The sequence below is a fragment of the Balaenoptera borealis genome (genome assembly GCF_965194805.1).
Source record: "Balaenoptera borealis genome assembly, chromosome: 19".
In the NCBI taxonomy this organism is placed as follows: Eukaryota; Metazoa; Chordata; class Mammalia; order Artiodactyla; family Balaenopteridae; genus Balaenoptera; species Balaenoptera borealis.
In genome coordinates, this window is record NC_138878.1 from 18,937,579 (window position 1) to 18,957,787 (window position 20,209).

Sequence of the window (20,209 nt, forward strand, 5' to 3'; positions counted from 1 at the left end):
GATAGTGTGGATTGGTACAGCCACTCTGGAAAACTGTTTAGCTCTATCTATTAAAGCCAAATGCATGGATGTCCTATAACCCAGAAATTCCACTTCTGGGCAGAATGAATTCTCCAACAGAAATGCATCAATATGTTCACCAAAAGTCATGTACTAGAACAGTGCTGTCCAGTAGGGTAGCCACTAGCCACATGTAGCTACTTAAATTAATGAAAATTAAATTAAAATTCAGTTCCTCAAAATTGAAGATGATTCAAAGAAATAGAAAGATATCCCATGCTCCTAGATTGGAAGAATTAATGTTATTAAAATGTCATAATATCCAAAGAAATCTATAGATTTAATGCAATCCCTATCAAAATACCCAGGACATTTTTGACAGAACTAGAACAAATAATCCTAAAACTTATGTGGAACCATAAAAGACCCCAAATTGCCACAGCAATCCTGAGAAAAAAGAACAAAACTGGCAGATACACACACTACTATATCTAAGATAGATAACCAACAAGGACCTACTGTATAGCACAGGGAACTCTACTCAGTATTCTGTGATAACCTATATGAGAAAATAACCTAAAAAAGAATGAATATATGTATATATATAATCGAATCACTTTGCTGTACACCTGAAACTAACACAACATTGTAAATCAACTATACTCCAATAAAATTAAATACAAACAAACAAACAAAAAAACACCAAAAAACAAAGCTGGAGGTATAACCCTGCCAAATTCCAGACTATACTACAAAGTTACAGTAATCAAAACAGCATGGTATTGGCACAAAAACAGACACGTAGATCAATGGAACAGAAAAGAGAACCTGGAAATAAACCCACACACCTATGGTTAATCAATCTATGACAAAGGGGGCAAGAATATATAATGGAGAAGAGACAGCCTCTTCAACAAGTGGTGCTGGGAAAACTGGACAGCCACATGTAAAACAGTGAGATTAGAACATTCCCTTACACCGTATACTACAAAAATAAACTTTAAAAGGGTTTAAAGACCTAAATGTAAGACATGAAACCATACAACTCTTGGAAGAGAACATAGGACACTCTTTGACATAATTTGGAGCAATATTTCCTTGGATCAGTCTCCTAAGGCAAAAGACATAAAAGCAAAATAAACAAATGGGACCTAATTAAACTTAAAAGCTTTTGCACAGCAAAAGAAACCGTCAACAAATGAAAAGACAACCTATAGGATGGGAGAAAATATTTGAAAATGATGATACCAACAAGGGATTAATGTCCAAAATATACAAACAGCTCATACTGCTCAATATTAAAAAAAATCCAGTCAAAAAATGGGCAGAAGACTTGAATAGACGTTTTTTCCAAAGAAGACATAGAGATGGCTAACAGGCACAAGGAAAGATGCCCAACATCACTAATTATTAGAGAATTGCAAATCAAAACCACAATGAGGTATCACCTCACACCTGTCAGAATGGCTGTCATCAAAAGGACCACAAATAACAAATGTTGGAGAGGATGTGGAGAAAAGGGAACCCTCGTACACTGTTGCTGGGAATGTAAGTTGGTGCAGTCACTATGGAAAACAGTATGATGCTCCTTAAAAAACTGAAAATAGAACTACCATATAATCCAGCAATTCCACTCCTGAGTATATATCTGGAAAAAATGAAAACACTAATTCAGAAAGATTTATGCACCCCAATGTTCATAGCAGCACTATTTACAATAGCCAAGACATGGAAGCAACCCAAGTGCCCATCAACAGACAATTGGATTAAGAAGATGTGGTGTGTATATACAATGGAATATTACTCTGCCATAAAAAGAATGAAATACTGCCATTTGTAGCAATGTGGATGGACCTAGAGAATATTATGCTTAGTGAAATAAGACAGAGAAAGACAAATACTATATGATATCACTTATATGTAGAATCTAAAAAATGAATGTATATGCAAAATAGACTCACAGATATAAAAAACAAACTTGTGGTTATCAAAGGGGAGAAGGAAGGGGAGAGGGACAAATTAGGGATATGGGATTAACAGATACAAACTACTATACATAAAATAGATAAGCAACAAGGATATACTGTATGACAGGGAATTATACCTATTATCTGGTAATAACCTATAATGCAAAAATACTGACTCACTATGCTGAATACACCTGAAACTAATACAATATTGTAAATCAAGTATACTTAAACTAAAAAAATTCAGTTCCTCATTTGCACTAGCTACATTTCAAGGGCTCAATAGCTGCACATGGGTTGTGGCTATCATACTGGGCATTGAAGACATAGAACATTTTCATTATTGCAGAAAGCTCTATTGGACAGCACTCTACTAGAATGTTCACTATTCATTCATAGCCCCAAACTGAAAACTACTCAGATGTCCATTAAAGTAGAATGGATAAGTTATTTGTGGTATATTGACACAATGAAATACTATACGGTGATGAGAATAAGTGATCTACAATTATATACAATACTATGGTTGAATCTCACAATGGAATGTTGAACAAAAGAAGCCAGACACAAAAGAGAACATACTGTATGATTCCAAATGCATAAAGGTCAAAAACAGGCAAAACTAATTTATGGTGACAGAAGTCAAGACAGTGGTTGACCTGGGCATGGGGTAGTGACTGGAAAAGCACACGGTAGATGTTCTGGAATGCAGCTTATGATGTGTTTCTTGATCTGAGTGTGCTTAGTTTGTGAAGATTTGAGTTGTACACTAACGATTTGTGCACCTTTCTGTATGTATGTTATATACAGTGGTGTGCTGGCAAACCAGCTTTCCAGGAAAAAAAAAAAGAAAGAAAAAGGAAAAATCCCTGATTTGTAGTGTTGGTTGCCAATTTCCATGGTGTAAATACTCCCAGCATGATGGATTTCAGGCTGGCTACCAATGATTAAACGGGTCATGAATCCCCTGAATATTTAAGTATTCACTCTTGTGAGCTGGTATCTCTACTAAACAAACAAAAAACTAACCCCAGAGAATCCCCAGAAAAGGAATTCCTCAGTTCAGTTCTCACTCCTAACTTTCACAGGCCCTCCTGGAGTCTTGGGGACCAGAGGGGAAGGACTGAGTAGGCAGGAGGGAAAGGGTTTGCTAGTCTGACTGTCCACTGCCTCCATGTTAGACTGAGGTGGGACTAGGTTCTAACAACCTTTGTCCTTTTAAAGACTAGCTTGGTAAGCCAGTCTTGGTATTACCATCCACTCAGTATGATTGGCTTAGGGGTGGACATGTGACTAAATTCTGGCCAATAAGACATGGGGGTGGTGTGCTGGGGGACTTCTGGGAAAAGTTGCATCACTGCCTGGGTTGATGGGGGCCATCTTTTTTTTTTTTAATATTTATTTATTTGGCTGTGCTGGGTCTTAGTTGCGACAGACAGGATCTTCATTGCTGCATGCGGGATCTTTAGTTGTGGCATGTGAACTCTTAGTTGCTGCATGTGGGATCTAGTTCCCTGACCAGAGATTGAACCCAGATTCCCTGCATTGGGAGCACAGAGTTTTAGCCACTGGACCACCAGGGAAGTCCCCGACGGGGGTCATCTTGCAATGCAGAAAATGTTGGTGCAAGAAGATGGAAAGAACCTGGGTCCTTAATGATGTCCATCCTTGACCACTGAAATTGAGAACCCTAAAGCTGTTCCATCTCAGGACTTTCCTCCCTATGCGGAAATAATAAATGTCTTTATTGTTAAAAAAAAGAAAAAGACATGGCTTTTGTCACAGTTTCGCTTTCAAAAGAGGGCTGCTCTTTCTCTGCATCTTCACTGAGAACAGGGGAGCAGCCTCCATGTGGAAGGAGCACTTCATGTGGAGTCAGGCTGGGAGCATCAAAGTTTCAGCCACAGACACGCTGGGTGACCTGGTCCAGTCCCCAATCTGCATCTTAGTTTCTCCATCTCTGGTGTGAGGCAGTTGGGGTAGAGTCCCAGGGTAAGTCCTAAAGGGTCAGCAAAGGACCTCTTACATCCAATCTGCAAGGTAGGGAGAACACGTTTTCTTGCATTGTCCCATTGTGTGCCTGTGATGGGACCTGGTGAAAGGCTGGCATCTGGCTGGCCCCTGATTAGAGCCTGTCAGATGAAGGTGGCCAAGCATGCCATGCTGTGTTTCAACACCAGCCTGGGGCTGGCTGGGAAGGGAGAGGGAACACGTGATCTTCCCTTGAAACGGTCTTGGGAGGACCCTGCAGGGAAGACCGAGTGAGTTCTGCAGCTCTCGTTGTGGGATGCAAGAGCCAGAGGTGAAAGACAGAACAAACTCTTACTGAGCGTCTATGTGCTCACCAAACTCTCAGTCACCCCGGAAACTGGGTCTCATTATCCCATTTCATAGCTGAATAAACGGAGGCTTGGATGATTTAAATACATTTGCTCCAATGGTTTTTGAACCTGCGTCTTTCAGCTCTTGCTGTTTTTTCTGTATTAGACTACATCCCCAGCCTTAGCCACATTCCTAGGGGAGACAGACATCATCCAGTGGCTGAAGGGCCTGGCGGATGGGCAGAGGAAAGCTCTGGAATGACTCTCTCTCGAGCAAGGCCTGGAGGTCACCTACGGACATGTAGTCTAGGTGGGGTCAGGTGGGAAGAGGGAGCAGCCCTTAGAAGCTGATGGTTTGGGGGCTAATGGAGGACACGGTTCTTAAGTGCAGAGAGAAGCAAATAGAAGGAACTCTAGGAGGTGAAAATGTATCAAGCTCTCAGAGGGACTAGCGTGGCCAGTGCCCTGGGCTTGGGCCCGGAAGCCCTGCTTTTGAATCCTGTCTCCTCCGTCGGTGGCCCCTGGGTCCATGGGGCATGTGACTTCTCTGTTGGGGCCTCTCTCTCCTGTCTGGGAAGTGTGCAGGCCTGCACACTTCTGTGGTGACATCACAGAGGAAGACCAGCCTTTCCTAATCACCCTGGGCACAGTTCCAGGTGCAGGAGGGGTAGCCAATCTAGGGTAGCCCTTGGCAGAGAAATGGCAATGTCCTTACACATTGCTGTTTTGCAAGTCAGTCCTCTCAGTGTACTTGACTTTGGGGTGCCATGGGTGACAACTCTGGGGGTCATGCTTTCCTTGGCAAGATTTCTAGATACAGAAACCAACCCAAGACTCAGTCTCTAGATCCTTCCCTTTTCCACGCTCCCAGGGTTGTGGCAGAATAGGCCAGAGGGGGACAAGAGGGTGGCAAGGAGGCCAGTTAGGAGGCTAAGACACTGGTACAGGTGATGACGATGGTGTCCTTGGTCCTGGGGCTTAGAGGTGGAGGTGGCAAGATGGGGTCAGATTTGAAAGTGAAACTGTTAGGATTTTCAGATTAATTGGTTTGGGGGTAGATGAGAAGGAGAGCAGTAAAAACTGAGAAAGTTTGGGGCTTGAGCACATGGAAGGACTGAGCTGCCATTTCCTGAGATGGGGAAGATGACGGGCAGCTTGGGTGGGGTCTATGAGTCAAGATGTAAGGTTTCGACATGTTCTATCTGAGATGTGCTGTAGACACCCGAGTGGACAACCGAGTGGAGATATGGGGTGGACAGTTGGATATCTGAGTCTGGAGTTCAGGGAGAGTCTGGAGTTCAGGGAGAGTCTGGAGCTGGAGATGTAAATTTGGGGACCGTCAGTGTATGGAAGCTGCTCAGTACCATGAGGTGGATGAGGTCAGCCAGGGAGCCCGCTGCCAGGGGACGGGGAAGTGCAGAAACTCTGCCAGCAAGGAGTGCTCTGCAAAAGCTGGGGATACTGCTACTGTTATTAGTACTACATTAAGCACTCAAGCTGAGGTTGACGCCCTCTTGCCAAGGACTCTAATATAAAATGGTTGTGCATTTAAAACTGAGATTAGCTGTCAGATGCTGAGCACTCACTACAGTCAGACTCTGACTCAACCAGAGAACTCTGAGGAGGGGCAGCCAGGATGTTTATGGGGCTGTAGAATGGACTCTCCACTCAAGGGGTGGGGGTGAAGGAGCGGACTTGACTCTACCCTTGTCTTTTTGTCCAGCTGCAGATTATCGAAAATTGAGCCCTGGAAAGACTCATCTGGGGTGTATCCCTGACCCCCACCATTTTCCAGCTGTGTCACCTAGACTAGCTTCTTCATGTCCTTGAGCTTCAGTTTCCTCAGGCCTGAAATGGCCACACTGACCCCTCCTGTGCAGAGTTGCTTCTAGGAAGCAAGAAGGCCACACAAAGAAATGATCGTAAGGCCTTGTAAGCCCTTTACCTGTGATACCTCATTTGATCCTCAGAGCAACCCGCTTGAGGTGGACAGTCCTTTCAACTTCCATTTTACAGATGAGGAAACTGAGGCTCAGAGAGACATGGCTAGCCGAAGTCACTCCTTCTATTCCCTTGCCCATTCCAAAATCAGACCTCAGCAAGGAATGGACAAAGGTTTCATTTCACAGGCTAATGATTATTGGGTAGTGCCTGCACATGTTCAGAGGGAGTCTGAGGTTGCATTCAGGCTCAGTAGGAAAGAGCACTGCAGTTGATTAGCAGTGTCTACTCTGGGCAGAGAAGTGGTAAATTGCAGAGTGTGCCCCATCATTTGCCCTCTTAGCTTTCAAGTCCTTCCTTCTGTTGACAGCGAAGTCTCTGCAGAGGTAACAGTTACAATGAGCAGAGCAGCAAACAGAAGTGTCTGGTCCAAACCCCGGATTCATCTCCAAAGTCCCCATCTCTCCTCATTTCCCACATTCTGTTATCAAAGACTTGGGTCATATTAAGCTGTGTAGAGAGAGGGTGGTCAAAAGACAAGACTTTCAAGTTTCTTGAGCATCTTCTCAGTGCCTGGCACCAAGCTAGATGCTCCTTGTGGTACACCACATCTGGGCATCAAACCAAAAGGCTATTATGACTATTTCCATTTTACAGATGAGCAAATTGAGGTTTCTAGACGTTAAGTAGCTTGCTCCAGATCACACAGCTGGTTAGTGTCAGTGCCATGTTGCACTTGAACTCAGGTACTGTCTATCACATCACACCAACTCTGAGGGAGAGTCAAGCCCATCCAGAGACTTTTTCAGCCTGCGATTCCTTCCAGCCCTGTGGGCAGCCTGTGAGCTTAGCAGAGACAAGCCCCACCTGATTTCTCTGTGGCTCTCTTTCCTGCTTGGCTACAGGCTCAGTCTTCCCTGTGTCCCCAAAGCCCCTCCTCCCCCAGATCCGTCCTTTGAGGCCACCTCCACCTCACAGGGAGCTCTGTGGAGCTGCCATGTGCTGGTGGCAAAGAAGAGGTTGTGAAGCATCTGTTCTTGGAGCCTGGGTCCTGGGGGAATCCTGGGCTGCCCTGCCCAGCTGGGGCCAGATGGAGGAGGCTCCCACGCCTCCAGCCTCTCTGAGGATCCAGGCTGGTCCCCCTCCTCCTCACTCAGTGCTTAAGGCTGGAAACGGCTCACAGGCCTGCACTTGCAGGGAGACGACCTGACTTCCCTCCTGCAGCCTTGTGGCCAAAACCCTCAGGGCTTCCCCTCCCCTGTTCTTGCCTCCTCTCCCTGCCTTAGTCTTTTCATCTGCTTGACTGGGCAGAGGGGCATGGAGGTCTGCTGGGGCTGTCTCTGCGAGGGGCTGAGATGAGCTAAGATGCTTGGAAGGTAAGATGGGGCCGGGGATGTGGTAGGGCCTGGGAGGAGTGGGCCCAGCCTGGTCTGCTTCATGGCTGCCCAGCTCCTGAGAGGCCAGTGGATGGTCCCACTTCACCCAGTGTCTGAATCTGTGGGTACTGGGCAGACGCCTGCCCATTGCCCTACTCCTCCCTGCCCTGGATCCACGTTCCCTGCTGACTCTCCCTGACCTCCTGAACTCTAACTCCTAGGAGATGGGTCTTGCTTGGGAAACTCTAGGGCTTGTTTTTCCTTCTGGGGACTTTCCTTTCTGCCCTTCTCAATCGGCAGGGTGTAGGGGTGTGGAAACCTAAACAGGAACAAGCTGTGATTCCTATCCTAAGTTTTCCAGGTTTTAATGGTCTTTGGCATCTTTGCATGTACTGAGCAAGATAATTTTGTGAGCTAAGAAGGTTCAAGGATTCCCTGTTAGGTGTCTAAATTCGCAGAGCGGGAAAGGAGGTGCTAAAAAAAAGAGGGTGTGTGTCCATGGCAGGGCCCTCCTGGGACTTCGGACTTCATCCCTCATTGCTCCGGGTCAGGTGTATGTGGATGTCTGGGGCTCTTGTGGTTCTGCATCCCTTCCAGAACCTGCGTGAAGGCCTCTGGTCTGCGAGCCCAGGAGGCCGCCCATAAGACATCTGCTTCACCTCGATTTGCTCACTTGTCTGGTTGTTCCATAAACATCTACTGAGGCAGCAATTTACAGGTTGGGTCTGAGGAGGGGCCCAGATGGGGGGAAGTCAGAAGGGAGATCCGTTGACCCAGTTTGGAAACCCCGGGGTCTCCTTGGGCAGTTGGCAATGATGGGTGTGTTGGAGGGGAACTGATGGTCACTCTCAGATTTCTGGCCTGAAGAACTGAGTGGTGGTGATGGTGGTGGTGATGGTGGTATCCTAAACCAAAACAGCAAAATCAAGCAAGCCAGCATGGAGGGGAAGACAAGGAGTTCAGTTTGGGACAGGCTGTATTTGAGCAGTGGAGACGGGGGCTTCCCAGGGGAGCCAGGCAGCAGAAGGCAGAAGGAATCAGAAGCTCAGGCAGAACTGGGGTGGGAGAGAGCCGGGACGCTGCCGGCCTAGACGCTGCAGTTGAGAGCAGAGTGAGGATGAAATGGTCTGGAGTGTGTGGGGCGAGAAGGCCAGCAGGATTGGAGTCTCGGGGGACCCAGCATCCCAGGGCAGGTACTGGAAGAATCCACCCACCTCCAGCACCAAAGGAGACCAGGAATGGATGGTCAGAGCCCAGAGAGCCAGAGGGGCTGGAGGAGAACCTGAGGGCTCAGATTCAGGAACCCAGTGGAGGAGTTACCTAGAAGACTGATGTGACCAACAGAGTCAGATGCAGCTGAGAACTGGAAACTCTGGGATGGACTTAGCGACACAGGTGCTGATGCGGTGTTGGTGTGGGGTTGCAGGAGCCAGACTGAAGCAGACTAAGGGTGCTGAAAGGGGTGCTGTGAGCACTTCTTAGACAAGTGCAGAGAAAAGGTAAAGAGTCTGATTGGACAACGTGAGGAGAAGAATCCGGCAGAGAAGGGGAGAGATGATGGAGGAAGGGGTGGGCCTGGACAATCCCATGGGACCCAGCCTGCCATTGCCTGGGACACCCTTCTCCAATTGAAATCTGAACAGACCCCAACCTGTAGATGTTAGCAGAGCTGCTCTGGCTGAAGCAATGGGTGGTGGAGCTCCTGGGTTCTGCCTGCCTGGGCTCCCCTCACCCTCCAAGGAGCCTCACAGTTGCCCTGAGCTCCTGGAACCCACTGGCCTCAGTCCCCTTCATTTTAGAGATGAGGACGGGCTGGCCAAAGCCACAGAGAGAATCTGGTGGCAGAGTCAGGAGCTTCAGCTTCTCCCCCTCTAGCGCCTCATCCACAGTGTCTGACTGTGCATTTATTTATTCAACAAACATTGAGTGCCTACTGCATGCTAGGTGCTGGGCCTGTTGGCGTGGGGTGGGGCGGTGAGGGGAGAGGGGAATTCAGAGATGTGCAGGAACTGCTTCTGACCAGCCCAGAATACCCATGACCATACCCTGGAGTCCTCAGGAGCTGGATGCACAAAGCCCTGTCCTGGGGTGTCGACCCCTATTAGTGCAGACAGGCGGGGCTCTGAAGGGCCTGGCTTGAGCCCAGAAGGTTCTGGAAAGCCCTCCGTACTCAGCAGCCCCAGCCTTCTCCACTGCTGGCTGCTCCCAGGAGTGACGGCACAGCCACCCTGACCCTCCGTGGGGCAGGTGTCCCTGGGCTCCGACCTGCTCCCCCTGTGGCAGCCTTCCCACCTGGCCTGGGGCTGGGGCTTTGACACCTGATTATGCCACAACAGCAACCTTGGTGACAACAATAACATTTATTGAGCTTGTCCTATCTGTCAGAAAGCTTATCACTCTTGACCTATGCCCTCCTCGGTACCCATGGCAGCCAGCAGCCAGGCTGGGCTCCCCCGGCCCCTGAACATCACTCTTTGCACAATAAACCCATTGCCACCTTGCCCTTCCCAGCCCGCCTGGTGATGATCGCTCCCAGACGGGAGGGGCCGGCTCTCCCCACCCCGACTGCAGCAGCCCTTTGATGTTCAAACAATTGACAGTTGGGATTTCGACTATATGCAAGAGAGGTCCCCAACCCCATGATTCGGGACATGTAACCAATGGCGCAGATTTGAACAGACACTGGTGAGCGGGCCGAAGGGAGATGACAAGTAGAGGGAGGCTAAGGTGGGGGCCCTGAACTCACGCAGACTCACAGTCCCGCCTCACCACGGAGAGGGGATGGGGAGGTTATGCACGTCCTCCCAAACTGCAGCAAATGATGGTGGCTTCGAGGGGGTTCAGGGCACATCACGGGAGGAAGCGGGTGGCTGCCAGGGGGAGAGGTGAAGGCGACTCTGGGGTAAGGGTGGCAGCGTGAGTCGATGAAGGCGGGGCTGATGACGACTAGGGGAGTGAGCCCCAGGGGCTGTGACCTTGAGCCCCGGGGTACACCTGATTGTGTCCATCTTCTAGACGTGTGAGCGTCAGGGAGCCATGAGAGAATGTTACGGGCAAAATCATCTATGGCTTCAGTAGATGGAAATGAATTAGTAAATGAGGGGCTGCATGGTGGGGCTACTCCAGGAAGGGTTTCCTAGGACACTGAACTCCAAGGAGCGTGTTCTGTGGCGCACCCATCCCGTGAGACATTCCTTGTGGCCACCTAGATTTGGGAAGATCACTGGGCTTTCTCTTTCCTATGGAGCCTCACAACACAGCACCACATTAAAGGCTCTGAAAAGTCCAGCAAAACCCGCTTGACTTGTCTCACTCAGCATTTCCCACACTCACTTGACCATGGAATTAAAAAAAAAGTAACCCCATTAATATCCCTTGGAGGAACCCTGAACCACACTTTGGGAAGTGCTCATACAGAGGGATTCGCAAAGTGAGATGTCTCTTGCAGACGTCAGGAGTCTTCTGTGTTGCCCTCCCCCCAACCATCATATCACATCACACCCTGATCAGACCCCTGGAGCTCTCTGGCCAAACATCCTAGAGACATTCTCTGCAGTCCTGACTCTGCCCTCACCTGGCCCTGGTCCATGGGAGGATGTGGGGAGGAGACTTACAGGGGCAGGGGCGTTTGAAGGACATGTAATCCTTGGAGCAGAACAGCGGAGCCAGCCTGCCCACGTGCACAGCTCTGACTTCTCGCAGGGAAGGACCCTCCGCTCACCTGCAGAGACACAAACAGGCAGGTGATGGGGGCGCCCATACAGCACCTACCGACCCTGCAGGGCGCTCGTGTACCTTGGGCTGTCAGCCTCTGGGGAGAGGATGGTGACTTTGAGAGCATGGGCCTAGTCTGGGTGGGGGCCTGGAGGGCTCTGGGCTGCAGAATATGGGGGTTCTGGGCAGGGGTGGCACAAATGTGTGCTGGGTTCTCAGTGGTTGGTGGAAGAGGGGAATCTCTCTCCTGGGTGGACCCTTGAGAATCTTGTAACTGTCAGGGCTGGAAAGACCCTTAAAGATCAGTTCAATGTCCTCATTTCACAGAAGGGGAAACTGAGAACTGGAGAGGGTGAGGGACTAGTTTAAGGTCCCACAGCTAGCTTTGGAAGGGAATTCATAGATGCCTAGCTCAAAACCTTATTATTATCATCATCATCATTGCAACAGTTTTAAGAGGAAGATGCTCTGCTCTTTTCATTCTCATTTTATAAAAAAGGCAGTTGAGGCTCAGAGAGGTTATGAAGCTTTCCAAGGTCACACAGCTTCTAATTACAGGCTGGGACTAGAACCCAGGTCTGTTTGACTCCAAAGCCCACACTGTCAGCCAGCACACTCCCTTAGAAGGCACCTAATATATTAAATTACCAACTCGGAAATAAGGACCTAGAGAATGAAATTGTCTCTTCCCCAATTCCCCCTGTACCCCCAAGTGAACATCCAGGTGTCAGGATGTCTGTGCAGCAAAGGACTGCCAGGTCACTCTAACACCCATTTGCAATGGAGGAGACATTTTCAGAAAGTAATCCATCCTCCCATGCTGCTGGAGATCTGAACTGATTCAGTCTCTCCTGGTATGTCCCCAGGTGACAGGAGGCTATGGGAATATTAGGGAGTTATAGTTCTTATTTCTAGGGAGTGCGGTCACTTTACTTGCAGAAACCAAACTGCACCTTTGGATGGATGTGGAGCCGAGCAGGTACTTGCAGGGGAAGCTGTCAGTCACAAGCCAATGGGAAAAGAGCCTGGCCCCTCTAGGTCCCAGGGGGCATTCGGCTTCCCTGATCCTGGGGATGATATCATTGTGGACAGAACTTTTTTGTAAGAGGCGGGTCCAGAGGTCCCACCCTTTTCTCCTCCAGGGATCCCTTTTATTATATGTTTTTTTTCTCCAAATGGGTCCCCTATTTTGACGGGGCCAATTGGCCAAACTACACTAGTAACTGATTATTCTATTTAATAAACAAATCAAACACCTATCTTTGGAGAGCCTGAGCTCAGAAGTCCAATTCCTGAGTGCTAATATCAACGCAGTGTGACTTTGGACAAAGCACTTCACCTCTCTGAGGTGCAGTGTCTTCCTGGGGAAAGCAGGGTAAGAACACTTAAGCTGCCGTGAGGACGGGGGTTATGTACGGAAAGCCCCTGGCAGGAGGTGTGTGGCTGCAAAATGTTCATTCTGCTGCCTGAGGGGGGTGGGAGGGAAGGGGCCATCACTGCTGCTGACCTGGGAATCCCTCTTCAGGTGGCTTCTTCCAGCTCAGCCTGTCCTGGTGTGAACCCCAGGCTGGCCTGACTCCCACTCCCAGTCCCCATAGAAACCCAGTCAAGAGTTCTGATGGGGGAAGTGAAGGTAGGATGTGATCTCCCCAGGCCTGGTAGAACCGGCGTGGCAGGCTGCTCGGGGAACTGTGATTTCACACCAGAAAACTCACAGAGCATCTCAGGGCCTGGGATCTGTGCTTTCTAAAAATACATGTGTGTACGTGTGTCTGTGTTCATTTCTGCGGGTGTGCTGGTGTGCACTGTGGCCGCGTGTGAGTCTGGAGGAGGATGTAAGTGGGCTGACAGGTCATCTCTTGCGCTGCTTCCAGAGAGGTCTTTCTTAAAGGCAAAATGGATTATGTCATTTGCTGATAAGTCTTCCACAGCTCCCAGTGCCCTCAGGAAAATGTCCTGGCTTCCGCCCCAACCTCCACAGTTCCAGGGCTGTTTCCCTCTCTAGTGAGTTGGCATAGTGTGGGCGCTTGGTAAATGCACGCTGAATGTACACTTACTGTAAGGCTATCCTGGTGGCACCTGATGCCATGGAGGGTGCTGACCAGCTCTAACACTTCAAGCAGTTGTCCCCAAGGTCCTGCTTCTCCTAGAGGCCCCCTGTACCCCCTCTTTCCTCCCACTGGGCCTTGTGACACTGAGATGAAGGCTGGGGTTTTGTAGGGTGTGGGGAGGTGCGAGATGACCTCCCAGGGCAGGGGGCACCAAAAACCCTTGCGTTACGTATCGTTTTCCATGGTCAGTTTGGGTGTTTGGTGGACAGCGTGTTAGGTTCCCAGGTGGCCAGGAGGCTGGCAAGGGGCCGGCAGGTTTGGCCATGGGTCAGGTACACATTTCCGTATGTGGAGATGTTCCGGGCACGCCGGCTTTCAGGGTGGCTCACGTTCACCAAACACCTGCATGTGCCAGTTAAGATCACCGAAATTACTGCAACAGGTCCCCCGAAGTGGGTAACAGTTTCATTTTGCAAATGAGAAAACTCACAGGCTCCGTGACATAACCCACCCAAAGTCACCCAAAGAGAAGAGGTGGAGGAAGAGCAATGCAGGGAGGGACTCTGTCACTACCCGCCCCGCCCCCCCCGCCACAGTGCCCCTTGGTTACTGCAGGGACACCCCACAGAGATCTGACACCAGGTCACGTCTCCCCCCCACGCCCGCCGCACTCAGCATCAGCATCAGAGGCGAGGCGTGTCCCTGCCTGTGACTCATCTCCGACTGGATTGTCTGGCTGGAAACTGGAGGGCGGGCCGGCGGGCTGCGGTATTCCAGGTTCTGAAGTGGCTGAATGGTGGGCGGCGAGTCCACGTCACTCCCACTTTGCTTCACGTCCCTGCTCCCGGAATACCTCCTTTCTGTAGCCACTGCGACACTCTGATCTCAATCAATGAGCCTGTGGTTAGTGGACTGGCGCCGTATCCCTGGCGGAGGCGGCCAGGTAACAGCGGGGACAGGACGGTCAGCGCATGCGCGGCAGAGGCACCCGGACTGGAGGGTTGAGCTTCACGGGGGTCCACGGCAGACGGGGCAGGGCCGCGCAGGGGCTGGCCTCCGGGATGGGCCACGTCTATGCAGCGCCTGCTCAGCCCATTGGATCTCAAAACAAATCCCCATTTTACAGTTGACGACACAGAAAGGAGGCTCAGAAATGAGGTAGGCGGGTCTTTTAAGTCTGGGACCCAGGTGATGGTTTCCCTAATGGACAAAAACATCCCTTGGCAACTGCGGGTAGATGTCATTACAGGCATACCTCGGAGATATTGCGGTTTGGTGGTCGCGAGGCTCCAGACCACCGCAGTACAGCGAGTCACACGAATTTTTTTGGTGTCCCAGTGCATATCAAAGTTAGGTTCACACTATACTGTAGTCTGTTAGGTTTGCAGTAGACATTTATCTAAAAAACAATGTACATACCTTAATTTAAAAATACTTTATTGGGACTTCCCTGGCGGCCCAGTTGTTAAGACTCCCTGTTCCCAGTGCAGGGGGCTCGGGTTCGAACCCTGGTCGGGGAACGAAGATCCCGCATGCCGCATGGCGTGGCCAAAAAAAAGAAAAAAAAACTTTACTGCTAAAAAACGCTAACCATCATCTGAGCCTTCAGTGGGTGGTAATCTTTTTGTGACAGTAACATCAAAAATCACTGGTCACAGATCACCACAGCAAATACAACAGCAATGAAAAAGTTTGAAATGTTGTGAGAATCACCAAAATGTGACATAAGGGACATGAAGTGGGCAAATGCAGTTGGAAAAATGGCATGGATAAGACTTGCTTGACTCAAGGTTGCTCCAAAACGTCAGTTGGTAAAAACAAGCAATATCTATGAAGAGCAATAAAACGAGGTATGCCTGTAAACGTTTGTCACGTGATTAAATGAAGAAGCAAATGAACTCAGGAGTGGAGGAGAAAAAGAGTGAGAGGACGGTGGCAGAGAGGCTGGCAGAGGACACGGAGGTTTGCAAATAAGTAACTTGGTCCTGATGTTAGAAAAGGGATCCAAGTGTGTGGCAGCCTCTGCAGCAAGGAGGCCTTCTGTCCCCATGCAACATCTGGCCAAATGTGTGCTACACTGGGTTGGTCAGGAAATGCCTGGAGGTTACTGGGTCTTCAGGTTGCCTTGATTTACCTGGAGTAGTCCTCTATTGGATCAGCTGCCTTCCCCGCTGCCACCAAGGCCCAACTTCTAAGACTTGATATACTGACTAACTACATAAACCGGTCCATTTGCAAATCAGCAAATAGGTCCTGACCAAGCGTGTAGAGAAGCCTGATTCAGGGTCCAGAAAACACCAAAGAGGGCATAGAAAAGTATTATTACAGTGGTGAAACATGGGATGCGTCCCCAGTGTCCAATAAGAGAGGAGAGGCTGAGAAAATTCTGGCATATGCTTATAATGGAATATTGTATAGGCATGGAATCATGTTTTTAAAGAAACTTTAATAACATAAAAGACTTTCAGTATACTGTTAAGAGGGGGGAAAAACCCCACCAGGTAAGCAGGTTCTAGAACTCTGCCTACAATATGATCCTTATTTTGTAAGGAAAAAAAAAAAAACCAGAGAAAATATTCACACATAGAAAAAGATTAAAAGGAAATAGACTAAAATATCCACAGTCACGTACTCTCTGGGCAGTGGTGAGATTGAGGAGGCTTTTTATGTTCTTTTATTTTTTAAAAATGATTTTCCAAATTTTCTTCAATGAACATGTATTAATTTTATAATCTGAAAAATCATTAAAATGAAGATTTGAAAACACCTTTTATGCTAACAAAATAAAGAATAATTAAATGAATAAATCAGTGATAGTTAACTCACTGGAAGTTTTTTTTTAATTTTTTTAAATTTATTTTTATTTTTTATATTTTTTATTGATTGATTGATTGATTACTATGTTGGGTCTTCGTTTCTGTGCTAGGGCTTTCTCTAGTTGTGGCAAGCGGGGGCCACTCTTCATTGCGGTGCGCGGGCCTCTCACTGTCGTGGCCTCTCCTGCTGCAGAGCACAGGCTCCAGACACGCAGGCTCAGTAGTTGTGGCCCACGGGCCTAGCTGCTCCGCGGCATGTGGGATCCTCCCAGACCAGGACTCGAACCCGTGTCCCCTGCATTAGCAGGCAGATTCTCAACCACTGCGCCACCAGGGAAGCCCTCACTGGAAGTTTTAAATGCTAATTTAATTGCCTTTGAACATGCCATTTTTTATTGCCAAAATTTAAAAAAGTTAACTTGTCTTTGAACTTACTGATAAGGAGCTTTACTAACATGTTAGGAAAATAATCTCCACTGGTTTTAACCTTCATCACATTTTCCTTGGCGCTTGAGCAGGTCCTATTTGCCAGATTTTTGAGAGAATAGTTTCTGCCATGAACCTTGAGGTTTATCTTCAGGCAAGCTATACACTTGGCAATAATAATAACAATAATAGACCTTATGTTTGTAAAACACTTTATAATTTGCAAAGCACACGAAGTGCTGGTTATTGTTCTAGTCTCTGGGGATATGAGAGTGAGCAAAGTGGTTAAAAGTCCCTGCCTTTGGGGAGTTTACATTATATTGACGAGGGCAGACAATAAACAAATGAATAAGATATATAAATGTTGGGGGTGATAAGTGCTATGGAGAAAAATGGAGAGAAGAGAGATAGGGAATAAATGGGGCGGGGAGCTGCTCTTTTAAATCAGTTTGATACTGTTTGAATAGAAAAAAAATGAAGATGTCTCTAAAAATTCCATAGCCCATGGGCAATTAACACATAGACATACAATGATTGAAGATATCCATTGAGGAAGCATTCCATTAACTAATTACATATCGTCTAAGATACAATGTGCTAATTATCAATTTTACAAACTCATAAAATTATGATGAGTCATAGTGATGTTTTAAGTTTTCTATACCTAGCAAAGTTAGTCCTTAACCTTTCTAAGCCTCAGTGTTCTCATCTATAAAATAGGGATAATTATAGTACTTATATCAGAGGGCTGTCCTCAGACTCCAGAGAGAAAATACTTATGCTTGGGAAAGAGCATGCATTCAGTGCATGTTCATAATGCAGACATAGCAAGGCCATTGCGAGGGGTCCATTCGTCACTGCCACGTGTTTCCTGTATATTGTTTCTCCAGTCCTCACGACTATACTGGGAAATGTGGACTATTTGTTCCCCTTTTCAAGAGGAAATTGAGGCTCTGAAAGGTAAATCTCCTGCCCAGAATCACAAGCCATAAACCCAGGTAGTCCAGCTCCAAGAAGCTGTGCTCTCAGCCACAACTGTACTTTGTGCCAGGGGGATTCAGAAGCCCTCCTGGCTTCAGTTTCTCCCTTTAGGAGGCTGAGAGCTGGCTGCCACCTTCTCATCCCTTACCCTGTGCTGTGAGCACTTCCAGGGCAAAAGCTTCAGGTAACAGGCATCTGAGTGTGTCTAACTGATCATTCCCCAAGACTGAAGGAGGTGCCCGTATCCCCATCACGTTGCCGCCTGGCTGTACTCCACTATGTGAACCAGGTGACACAAACCTCCTAAATTAGTTTCTGATTAACTCCTTTGGGAAGAAGAGGTGAGGATTATAGAAGATGCTGGGATGTGACACCCTGGTGGGTGAATGGGGGAGGGGTGGGAGTAGGCTACAGAGGAAGAAGACGACAGAAGGGGTTTTTGTGTAGAAACAGCCCTCAGGAGGCAGCCCATTCTGCCTGTCTCACTAGGTCCCCACCAGGCAGCATGTGGACAGACCCCCCGCCATCCCCCCCGTTCTCACAGCTGGGGCACAGGTGAGCAGGACTAACACGGGTGTCCACAAGCTGGACATTTGTTTTCTTCCCAGCAATGCTCCTGGTTACCTACACCCTCCATGCCACCCCAAGGATTCCAGCATCCTTTCCCAGGCCCTGGGCCTCATTGGTTCTGCTCTGGGTCTGAAGCCTCAGCTGCACAGACTGGGCAGATCTCTTCCTGGGGCCCTTCCAGCTCTGAACTTCTAAACTCTCAGTCAGCCACGGGCTCCATTTCCTCCCCAAGGGTTATCATTTCTGGTGCCTCGTGGCTCGGTTGCCTGGATGAACACACCACGGTCAGCACAGGTCCAGGGTTGGGACCCCTCGGACTTCCCGCTGTCTCCTTGCCCTGGTGGCTGCTCCCCCTGCTGCTCTTCACTGCCTGTCTGAACTGTCACCACCGGAACATCCAAGCCACCTGACTGTCTGATTGCTCCTCAGGGAAAGCAGTCCTCCCCAGGCCCCAGTCCCCGGAGTGGAGGGAGGTGTGAATTCCCTCGCACAGAGTGTGAGCAGCAGACATCAGTCAAGGGCAAAAGAAAGAGTTGGTCAGATACAGTCTTTCCCAACCTGGATGGAGATGACAGGTAGGGAGGCGAGCACCGCTGGGAAGCAGAGCGCCCAGGGAGGAGGGAACAGCTGAGAAAGGGCAGACCCTAAAGAGAGCGTTTTGCCCTTGGGGGATTCAAAGGCCTCCTTGGAGGGGGGCTTGGGGGGTTTGGAGGGGGTCGTGTCGCCGCCACCTCAGGGCAACTCGCTCTGCCTCAGCATCCACTGGTGCTGCATGCTTCACAGAACGACACCTGTAGTCAACCTGAATTGAGTGATGGCTGAGTGCCAAGCACCATGCTAGGCCCCCTACAAGCATCACCTCATTGAATCCTCCCAACCCACCTTCCCCATGTTTCAGATGGGGAAACTGAGGCTCAGAGAGGTTAAGTATCTTGCCTAACATCACACGGCTAGGAAGGCAGCCAAGCCCACCCTCTGGTTCCAAAGCCCTTAAACACTCTGCTCATGACAGAATCCTACCTACTTGTCAGCGGAGGCCATTGAGGCACAGGGACGTGAAGTCACTTGTTCCAGTAGAGCAGTCAGGATGTTTGAGGAGAGTCAGGAGGGGCTTGCTCAAGGCAGGTGCCCGTGGACTGTGTGAATCAAGACCAAGGACCAAGCTCCTGGAGCCCCCGCCGCTCACACCTGTCACTGGTGCCCTCCCCTTTCCAGCCTGGGCCTGGCCATCTCCGCTGGCACGGCGCGTGGGATCAGGAGGGCAGAGCCTCAGGACCGCCAGGCCGATGGGGAGAGGGGGAGGGTCGTGCGAGTCTGCCGTGGGTCTGGTGGGCACTACCCAACTTCCGAGAGCGATTAGGGAGAGGCGGCTCTACCGCTTGGTGCTGCGCAGCCAGCCAGAGCAGCCGCCTCGGACTCAGCCTCGAGTCCCGCTTACCGCGCCAGGGAAAGTCGGCCCCGGAGCTGGAGAAGGTGCGTCGGGGACACCACCTTTCCCACCGATGGTGCTGAGATAGGCCAGCGTGGTAGGCATCGAAGTGGGGGCATGGCCCTGGTGGTCCGCCCGTCGGAGGGTCAAACTTCCCGGCTCGAGGGTCGGGGGTGGGTTCTAGCTTCGAACTCTACAAAGCCCGGAGCCCCTTTCCTCTTCTACCCCGACCAAAAGTGCGTCCTAGTTTACCCTTCTTGGGTGGGTTGTTCAGGGGTCCGCGAAACCGAGGGCGCGGGGTCGTGAAGACTGTCTTATGCTCTCTCCATGGGGTGGATGTTTGTTTGGGACTCAAGTCGGGCAAGAACCGGGAGACCTCTCCATCCCTGCGGCCCGATGGCATGCTCAGGGGCAGCCACGGCCCGCGCGAGTCCCGGTGGCCCGCCCCGGGGCGCGGGGGCCGGGGTCCGCGGGAGAACGGGGGTCCAGTTTGGAGCGCGCTGCGGTTCCGCCGAGGACCGCGCTGAGCGACCGCGGGTGTGTGCTTGCGCCGGGGCCGCCGCAGAGCGCGGGGGAGGGGGCCGGGACCCCCTCCCCGCCCCTCCCCAGCGCCGCCC

General features: G+C 49.7%; 1 protein-coding gene across 4 annotated transcripts in view; it reads right to left on the bottom strand.

Annotated features, from left to right (window-relative positions):
- The window catches only part of BEAN1 (brain expressed associated with NEDD4 1), a 39,307-nt gene that overhangs the window by 18,949 nt on the left and 149 nt on the right, over nt 1-20,209 (bottom strand). For 2 of the 4 annotated variants that reach the window (XM_082369087.1, XM_082369086.1), the window contains one exon: nt 11,220-11,326. The exons of the other annotated variants lie outside the window; for them this stretch is intronic. In XM_082369087.1, the coding sequence (XP_082225213.1) occupies nt 11,220-11,244 (25 nt within the window). In that variant the 5' untranslated portion in view covers nt 11,245-11,326. Of the gene's footprint in view, nt 1-11,219; nt 11,327-20,209 lie in introns of those variants that run through there. 4 annotated transcript variants of the gene reach the window in all.